Below are 10,956 nucleotides of genomic sequence, written 5' to 3'. Positions count from 1 at the left end.
TTTCAAGAACCCTCTTTTCACACAATTTCCCTTTCACTAGTCTCCTTCAACTAAGTCACAATCAAAAAAGAGACACGAGTGAACTTGATCAATTTTGATGTGATTTAAAAAGCTAGAGTCTTTAGTTAGCTAAACGCTAAACTTTATTTCACAGAAGAACTCAAGCTTAACTCAATATTTTTCATCCAAAAGCTTATATTTTGTTTCATCAAACTAAATACTGTCATCTTTTGTTCATATTCTCTCTACGGTTACCCTTGCTTCTTCTTCTTGAAGTGCCGTGTCAAAAGACTTTGGCAACCGTTAATGTCCTGCTTCTGACTCTGTTCATGACATCAGCGACGCTTTGAGAATTGGTCCATCGCATTATCTGATCCAGAAACTGTGTCGGGCGTCTACCACGTTTCCTTTTGCCGTCGATTTTGCACGTTGTCACAACCTGCTCAATACCTTGTTTGCGCATGATATGTCCGAAGAACGATGTTTGTCTTTGCATCACTCTCGCAAGCAGGTTCCTCGAACCAATAGTGCTTTTCACAATTTCCTCGTTTGACTTCTTTTCCTTCCAGCTTATCTTCTGCATTCGTCTCAGAAACCACATTTCAGCTGCTTCCAGTTTCTTTATGTCTGATTTCATTAGAATCCAGTTTTCACATCCATACATCATTATTGGTATGACATAACAATTCAGAATTCTGTACCTCAGTTTGAACGGCATCTTTAAGTTCGAAAGGATGCTTCTCATTTCTGTAAACGCAGTCTTCGCCTCTGCGATCCGACATTTGATATCTGTGGAGCAGCTCCCGTCAGATGTTATCCAGCTGCCAAGATATTTGAACTTCTCGACTTGTAGCACTCAGATATCTTTGTCTGCAAAATCAAAATCGTTTAGAATTTCGAATAAGATGTTATGTTCGACTCGATCAAACGCTTTTGTGTAATCAATAAAACAACAAAAAATCTTCTTTTGCATTTCTTTATTCCGTTCTTGCATTCGTTTGATTACATATATAGCGTTCCTTGTGCCTTTGTCGGGCATGAAGCCGAACTGCATCTCGCTTACTTCCTCGTGTATGATCTTTCTCATTCTGTTCATGATAACTCTCAGGATGATCTTAGTTGAGTGGTTCATGATGCTGATCGTGCGGAAGTTGCTACAGTCGGTAGCCTTCGGATTCCATCATCTCCTTCGGCCATTCTCCAAATTCGTAGATTTCGTCGGCGAGATGTTGTAGCATTCCGATCCCAGTTTCTCCCAAACACTTTAGCAGCTCTGTGGGTACTTCATCTCTTCCAGCCGCTTTGTTTTGTTTCATGCCCTTGATTGCATACCGTATTTCGTCTCTCATTTTTTTTCTCCCGTAAGTGTTCCCTCAAATTTGATGCATTCGCAGGTTCTCGACTCGTCTTCATATAGCTCGCCGATGTATTCCCTCCAGCGACTCAATATATCGTTGTTGTCGATCAATATGTTACCCTTGCGTTTGACCAGAAAAAAAATCGAGAACAATTTATTAGTTTAGCTGATGTTTATTTCAACTACAGCTCAGAAATTTGCATCTTTTGATGTAAATCTGCTGCCGTTGATTGTGGCTATATATTATCGTTGCTTTGAGTTCTTTCTTGTGGGATTCTTAAACAGCTCGAGTTTGTGAATTTCAACAGCATCTTTACTTTTCTCTCTACTCCTTTTTTAATCTTATGAAAATGGACGTAAAAATTTAGTAAATTGTATTTTAGTAAATATTGAACTTCAGAAGACACAAAACCCTGAAATCCACTGAAAAAATTTAACAAAGGCCAAGTTTCATGTAAGTTTTGTTTAATTTTAATATGAAAAGCTTGGCCAAGAATTAGTGACTTCGATTAAAAAAGCTTAATTCTACTGAAAAAATTGAGTGAAAGTTGAAATATTTGTTGTTCAAATCGATCATCATGAAAGACAATCATTAGACTTATAAATTCATGCACAACAGCCAACATGTGCAACATGTTAACATATGAGTTTTTTTTTGTTTTTTAAGCACTTCAGAAACTCCATTTTTACGCAGCGGTAAACCCCAAATTTTCGGCCTTTGTAAAAACCGTTAAGAAATTAGATGCATAAAATTTCCAAATTAGGAGAAAAGCTTAGTATATATGTTTGCAAAAGCAGATCGGCCCTTTTTGCCGCTTTGAGATACTTTACAGTAGGAATATTAGGTGAAAAATCTTGTATAACAATTTTGCTCCAGTTAGGTATCTTTCTTTAGGATTAAATATCTGTAATCCGCAATTGTATCTGAACTAATGCGCGCTTTTGAGCATGCAAAACCTTTTTAAGAGTTTATTAATTGAGCATGTAAACGTGGTTTACAAAAATTTAAAAAAGAGGGCTCAGGTAGATTTACCAATCTGTTCACCAATGCAACAAAAGATAAAATAAGAAAAGGTCCGGAATCAGCAACACAACACGAGGACGTAATCACCACACGACGAAATAACAACACAAAGCAAACAACTGACATCACCTGGGAACGTCCCAAAGGAAAAATTCTGCAAAATAAAAAGCAGAAAACTCAGAAAACTCCAAAATTCAGATAACCTCCATTGGAAAATAAAATCCGTGTTTTAATTCTGTTTGTCAGTTGTCTATAAATTTGTTTAAGAAATGCATCGCCTTAGCCGTGATAAAAAAATTGTGATAAATTTCTTTTAACCTATATCGAAATAATAGTAGTGGATAAAACAAGGAAATCAACCACCAGCAAAATTTGACCCTTTCTCCAAACGCTAATCGCGCATGTCGTATAGGGCCAAGTTTTACTACTTGTTGATTTCCTTGTTTTATCCACTACTATACCTTCTCTCTATGTTCATTTCTTTTATATTTTAAATCTATCATTTCTTTTCTCACTTGGTGCAAACCACTTGTGTCGAGTTAAGCTGGTAATTAATCGTTATCAGACGGATAGTTTGGGTTCGATCCCCGCTGACTCCAGTGGACGTCCCCAGATACTAGTATAAAACTAGTGAGACCGTGTAACAATCAAGTAAAACCAACTTGCGAAAAAACTTGAACAAAACAAAACTTGAACAAAAATTGAAACAAATATTAAAATAATAAAAATTTTCATATATCCCCTAATCAATATTTAATCAATCTAAAACTAAAACTTTGAAGTCTCCTTTGGTGTAGTGGTTAAATCATCGAGTCTAGTTAAGTTGATTTAGCCAACGGAAGGTTTGGGGTTCGTTCCTCACTAACTCCGGTGAACGTCCCCCGGCTTTGATGTGAATTACTATGAAAGTAAGTGAGATAAAAAAACCAAATTCACAGTAAGGTTGATCAGTGAAACTGCTTCGCAGATCCCTACTGTGAGACTGTATATGGGACACACTGTGATGGGTATACAGTAAAAAAAACACTGAGATCGGTGGAAACACAGTGATTAGTGTTTTTCAGTATAACTAATCAGTGAATTTGTAAAACAACTCCGTTGAAGTGCTTCGCAGATGAGATCGTGTAACAAGCACGTAAAACCAAACTTGCAAAAATTGTTGTAACCACTTCGTGGATCTGAAGCCACTCCGTGGATAACTTGAGCAAAAAGAGCACAGTCGAAAAACACTGAGATTGGTGGATACACAGTGATTAGTGTTTTTCAGTGTAACTTGAATGAAAAAAACCAGCTTATTAATTATTCTAAATCTGGTATTAGTTAAGAAAAAGGTCTAAATCTAAAATATCAGGGAATGGACTCCGTCTGTGGCATACCATCCTGTTTGGTTTACCACGAGCAGAGCTCGTTCGCTGATATATCAATAAAACCCAATAACTACATGACAGATAACTTAAAAGAAGAAGAATTAGCTTCTTGAATATTATACTTATAAACATGCTCTCTCAATTGATTTCTAGTATGACCATATCTATATCTATGAAGATAAATACATAGTCTACATTTCCTATTTCTAAATCTATATAAAGATAGATGTTTATAAACATTACACATACTACATGTTAGATATTGATCAGGATCAGAATAATGATATCCCAAATGTTCTATATAATCTTTCACTTTAACCATATTTTAACATACATAACAAGAATATTCTAATTCTTTAAATTTATTACAACATTCTTTCCAAGGTTTATTTATGCACTTATTGCATTTCATTTTCATTTTTCGAAAAATTATTTTTTGATTATTTCCCTAAATAAATACATCATGTCTCATTCAAGTAATACTAGTGTCATAAACTTCTGCGATGTCTGTAATTTATCCTTTGAAACAAAGAAGGGTTTATACAGACATCAATCATACGATCTCAAACATATGGAACTATTAGAGAAAATGTTTGAGTCTGAAGAAGAAGAAATCTCGGAGAGGATGTGTAATTCGGATGAAGATAATTATATTGTTAAAACTAAAGCCAAAACCGAAAACAACATCTACTCTAAAATTAGATCGGCGAAGCCGTTTCACGGATATGAATGTAAAGAATGTCATGAAGAATTTAGGAACAAAATAGCTCTCACTACTCACTCATATAGCCATAATCGTAAGTATCTAGAAAACACAGAAGACTTTGATATAAACTCCAGTCAGAACATGAAAGAGTTTTATATTACAGATAAAGGTGGGAATTACACTGAAGATACAGATGAAGCAACTAATTACTCTTTAGAAGAGATTAAAAACTGTTTCCAGTTCAGAAAAAATAAGAGTTTTAAATATAAGATCACGGCCGAATGTGAGTATAAATAGAGAACCAAAGAAGAAGTTAAAACTACTAAAATATTTTTCAATACTGACTATATTATTAATAACGCAATATATGAAAATGGAGACTTCACACAATCGGCTAAGCCGTTTCACGTATGGTTAAACTTTGAAAAGGAAATATATGAAGGTTATGGTTATGATTTCGAGTTTCTTGGAATAAGAAGTATTCAGTTAAATATTGAACCAACTAAAGCATCTATTGGTACCCATATAGATTTACTAGCTGATCTCAAAAACTCTAAATCGAAATTAAATATACGAAGTTATAAATACAACTGCTTGCAACTAACTGTCACCGCATGGTTACATCCGGTCATAGGTAATGCAAATCGAGAATAAAAATATGTAGATAAACTAATTGAACCAAGACAACAACATGAAGATGCCTTCGGCTACATATTAAGAATACAGAAATTATACAATATTAATATTTGGTTATACACCCCCTGTGGTGGAGGTAAAGTAGAATTGTTTAAACAAGTGGATGATTTTAATAAAGATAGAAAAGATGTAAGAATACTAGCTGGAGTAATGGACAAATAGAACAATGTGCCCTAATAAAAAATATAGAAACCCTGTTAGATAGCGCAAATAAAATTAACATTAAATATTATTATTGCGATAGGTGTACCTATTGGTTTAGCTCACAAAGAAAATATGATAAACACGACTGTAACAACTCATTCAATCCAGAGATTGTTTGTCCTAAGAAAAAACATATTACTTTTATAAATGAACACAAACGTCAGAATATAAAAATTGTTATAACTGCCGATATAGAATGTTGCATTGTTGGATTCTCAACTAATGGTTATGGCAAAGCATGGTCGGAGACCCATAAATATGTAATAGCTGAACAAATTCCAATAGCTGTGGGTTACACCTGGCAAGGTAAATTCAAGCACTACCTCGGTCTAGGCGGCATCAAAAGATTTGCTAGAGATCTGTTAGAAATAGAAACAGAGAATAATTTCAAACATAATGAAAAGATGATATTCACAGAAGAAGATAAATTATATCATGAAACTAATAACACTTGTCATATTTGCAGCAAAACAGTTATTAATAAAGTAAAAGATCATTGTCATGAAACTGGTAAATATAGAGGACCAGCATGTGAAATATGTAATCTAAGATACAAACAACAAAACTTCATTCCAGTAATATTGCATAATGGCTCTGGCTATGACCTCACCCTACTATACAGTGAACTCTTCAAACAGAATAATGATAAAGGAAAAGTAGATAACATACCACTAGCTGCTTTTAAGTCTAAGATGTTTAGCATTGGTTGTCTCAAATTCTTAGATAGTTATAACTTCTTAGCCAGGCTATGCCTCTAGATCAAATGGCAAAGATATACGGATGTAAAACTAAAACATTATATCCATATGAGTACTTTGGTTTGTATAAGTATGACAGCGAAGCTGCCAGTGGTAGGAAAGCTACTTATGATGAAGCTATAGGTAATCTAAAAATAGAAGACTTCAAATCGTCACTACATAATAAACTACCAACACAAGAAGAAGTCAAATGCTTTAATAAAGACAACAGTCATAAAACTGGTAAAGATCTAACTATAAAGTATTTACAGAATGATGTGGAAATATTTGACTACTGCATGAATGGATATGTCAAATTAAGTATGAAAGAATTTGGACTCAACCCACTACACTATGTATGTCTCCCAGGTTATAGTTTTGATTGTTGGTTAATATCAAGTGGTGTTACTTTAGATACATTACAAGATAAAAAATGCTAGATGATTTTGTTGGAGCAAAGAGAGGTGGTATATGTGGAATAATTGGTGATAGATATGTTAATAGTAATACTATCTGGTACATAGACGCAAACAACCTATATGGTTATGCAATGATGCAAAAAATACCTTATATGGATTTTGAGTTTTTTACTACTACTCTAGATCCGCGAAGCGGGTTCCTCGATGCAAAATTGAATACTCCAGATCATAGTGATCATGGTTACTATATAGTTTGTGATATTAAATAAACTAATGAATGTAAAGAGAGAACAGAACAGTTAGCACTAATGCCTAATAAGAGAAAGATAAATGATAATGAATTAGGTTACAGAGAAAGAGATGGAGACAGGGCAAGATCAGAGAAATCAATCTTAGACCAAAACAACAAAACAGAATATATGGTTCATTTAAGGATGTTAAATTTCTATGTTAAGATGGGAGAAAAAGTAACAAAAATACATAGAGTAATTAAATTTAAACAAGATTATATATGTAGAGATTATATACAAAACAATACAAATAAAAGAGCAACAGCTAAAACTGAAGCAGAAAAGGATGTAAGGAAATTAATGAATAACTCCCTATATGGAAGAATGTGCATGAATCCTCTACACATCTTTCAAAGCAAGTTCTTGCATGATGAAGAAAAGATAATGAAAAGTGTAAGTAAACCAACATTTAAGAATATAACTAGATATAGAGATTATAGCCAAATAGAATATATAAAGAAAAAAATAGAATATAGCTCCCCTGTATATGTAGGAGTAACAATACTCGAACTTAGCAAATTACATATGTTTGATGTATTCTATGATATTCTAAAACCATCCCTCAAAGATCTAACACTTCACTATATGGATACGGACAGTTTCGTATTAAGTTATAGTGAAGGTGAAGTTAGTGATGAGCATATGGACTTAAGTAATCTAGACATACCTATAAAAATTAATAATAAAGTCCGCGGCAAGTTTAAGCACGAGCTGGGGAGTAGGATTATTGAGGAATTTATAGCATTGTTCCCCAAAACATATAGCTTCAAAAATTAACCTAAAAAAAACTTAGGAAAAAGGGATAAAGAAGCATAATAATGCTAGGCACATAGATTATTATGATGCATCCATGAATAATACACAGAGAACAGTAGATGAAAGCAGAATACAAAAAGTTGGAAATAGCATGACAACAACAAAAACAAGTAAGATTAGTTTAAATATATTTGATGATAAAATGTTTTATGTAAACAATATAAAAAATTATCCACATGATAAGGAACTACGTTTATTTAAAAGGGATTTGTTAAATAGGATTAGGAAACTATATAACGATAAGGATAAGGATAAGGATAAAGATAAGGATAAGTATAAGGATAAGAATAAGGGTAACGATAAGGATAAGGATAAGGAAAAGGATAAGGATAAGGATAAGGATATGGATAAGGATAAGGATAAGGATAAGGATAAGGATGTAGATAAACTGATCTGCGAAGCAGGTTCTATGATTAATGATATTAAAGAAATAACTATAGATAGCAATAGAAAATTAATAGAAGCAGCTATTATATTACAAAATGAGTTATTAAAATTCGTTATTTTAAATATAATTATAGATCTAATTCATACTTAGTATGATATTTTTTATATACAAAAATGACTAAGCTAGATGAACTTATAGAATTAAACTATCTAGAAAAACAAAACAGAAAGAATAGCTTAGAAGATAAATTAAAACAACAAGAATATTATGGTGAAATAGAAGAGCTATTTGATCCTCTAACTAAAACTTTAAATACATATATTGAAATACTACAAGCCCACCAAACACAAACAATGGAAGCAATCGGCGAAACCGCTTCTCGGATTGGTGAAACTGCTAAGCAGATCCAGGAAGCTGGTTCTCAGATCGGTGAAACCGGTTTACGGATAGAAGACAACACAAATGCATTGAAAGCTTTAGAGTTTTCCCCCGTTCAACAAAGCGGGTTCTCTGTAAGAGAGCCTATCACATTACCAGGTCGAGAAGGCAAGTTGTTTAAACTAAGTAACGAGATGCTTGATATTCTAGCAGATATGAGAAAACAAACGAATATTCAATTACGATTAGTCCCATTCGATGCAAATGAAGATGAGTTTACAATTAATAAAGTGCCCACTCGTAAAAAACCGAATGGTATAAAACTAAGAAATAACAATTATGATTTCACTAAAGGTTTCCTTATGTTTATCACTAATAAAAATGTTACAGAAAGAGACATAAAAGGTGATGAAAACAAAATAAATGATTTCTAAGGGATATCAGTTATAAACAAAGAGGAGATACTAAAAGTAATAGATCGAAAATTATAAGAAGATTATCAATTAGTATCGCATCACCGAGAAGATATTCCTTTAGTAGTGAATCCACTGTTTATGATACTGATGAATAAGAAGAAGAAGTTAAAGCCAGCGGTCTTACTAAGTCTGACCCCAATAGTTTAGTAGAAAGAGTAGAATTATTAATACTGGAAACAAAAGCTGGTCATGATGGCTTATATGATGAAATACTAGATATATCTAAGCAACTATTATCTATGAATATTATTAATCAAGAACAATTAGATAATATTGTTTTTAACTATGGTAAATAAATAATGATGCAAAAACAACAACAACTATTAGCCAAAAAAGTATTCAGTCCTCAAATAACAAAGTTTAGAAGAGAAAGAGTAAGACCATTAAATAAAGATGAAACATGGTCAGCTGATTTAATTGATAAGTCATCTCTAGGTAAATACAATAATAATTATAAGTTTATATTAACAGTTATAGATATATTCACAAAATATGCATGGGCTATTCCATTAAAGAATAAATCTGGTTTATCTATAACTATTGGTTTTAAAATAGCATTAAGCGAAAATCCACAGGGTGATTCTGAAAGTCGAAAACCAGAAAAGGTATGGGTAGATAGACGTAGTGAGTTTTACAATAAAACATTTAAATCTTTACTTAAAGAATATAAAACAAAACTATATTCTACTTATAGTGATTTAAAGGCTGTGTTTATAGAGAGATTCAATAGCACATTATTACATATAATTAATAAACTAAAGTTCATCAATGGTGATGGTAATTGGGTAAATATACTAAATGATGCAGTCATAACATATAACAATAACATTCATTCAACAATTAATACAATTAATATGACACCAGTTGATGCTTCTAATAATCCTGATAAAGTTAAATACTATGTTAAATCTACCAAAGCAACACCAAAACTTAAAGTTGGTGATTATGTTAGAAATGCAGATAAACGTAATATCTTCTCTAAGGGATACACTTCTAATTGGAATAGGGAATTGTTTAAAGTTAATGAAGTTCTAAAAACACAACCACTAACATATAAAATAGAAGATATTCATGGTGAGATAATAGAAGGTAAATATTACGAACAAGAATTGTTAAAAACCGAGTTTGACTTTGAATCTAATAATAAAGTTTTAGATTCATTAGACATAATTCTTACTGTAAATAAATACAAAGATGGCAAGATTCAATCAGGCTAAACATCGATTAACATCAACATCAACATCAATGAACAACTTAACACTAAGTAAGGCTCATGGTTTATTTCTAGAAGATAATGATAATATTGACTTGAAAGATACTTATAAAGTTACAAATGTACATCCTCCGTTAGATGAAAAAGATATTGTTAATAAAGATTTTTGTGATAATAACTTTTTATCTTCTAATAATAAAATAGATATTCAAGTAAAAACATAACTGAACTAAGAAAAGGTAAATTTGAGGAAGTTACAATTGGCCGACTAAACGCAAACATTATTGGTTTGCCATCATCAACAATCAATGGAGATACAGTATGGATTGATGGTGATACAGTTGAACTAGTTTCTTTTAACTCAACTAATATATCTACAATGGCTAGTATGTTGTCTGAAATTGAAACTACTATTGTTCATAATTGTAACAAAGTTTCAGCTGATACCATTTCCAAATATAATGAACTAAAAGTAGAGTTTGATAACAATAAGTTTAATCAATCAATTACTAATATTCAATTAGGTGATGCATGTGTTGATAGATGGAGAGGTTTAAGAGACAACCATATATAACGATGAAGATAGTTAAAAAATATATAATGGTCAAACTATTAGAAGGTAGGCTACTAGACAAAAAAGATCAAGAAAGACTAGAGAATCATTATGAGTTTAAAAAAGATGATATAATGAAAGATATTGAGAGTTATTCCATCGCTGAAAATGAGTCAGCCAACAGCGCCGAGTGGGAGATTATTATATCCAGATCTATCATCTGTATCAGAAAGTTTCATAAACGATAAAATCCCAGATAATTATAAATTTAACAATAATTTTAACATTATAAAAGATATTATAAATTATTATGAAACTGAAACTAATAACTA

General features: G+C 32.1%; 1 protein-coding gene across 1 annotated transcript; it reads right to left on the bottom strand.

The window, feature by feature from the left end:
* Positions 1-283: 283 nt before the first annotated feature.
* On the bottom strand, positions 284-1,349 carry LOC142354822 (uncharacterized). Its single transcript, XM_075407187.1, has 2 exons — positions 1,159-1,349; positions 284-821 (listed from the first exon to the last, which is right to left on the bottom strand). The coding sequence occupies exons 1-2, from the start codon at positions 1,347-1,349 to the stop codon at positions 284-286; spliced, it is 729 nt and encodes a 242-aa protein (XP_075263302.1).
* Between the last annotated feature and the right edge of the window lie 9,607 nt (positions 1,350-10,956).

Source organism: Convolutriloba macropyga, unplaced genomic scaffold, assembly GCF_964194025.1.
Source record: "Convolutriloba macropyga unplaced genomic scaffold, txConMacr16.3 SCAFFOLD_3170, whole genome shotgun sequence".
In the NCBI taxonomy this organism is placed as follows: Eukaryota; Metazoa; Xenacoelomorpha; order Acoela; family Convolutidae; genus Convolutriloba; species Convolutriloba macropyga.
The sequence above is the reverse complement of the archived record's forward strand: the minus strand, read 5'-3'. Positions and strand labels throughout refer to the sequence as shown.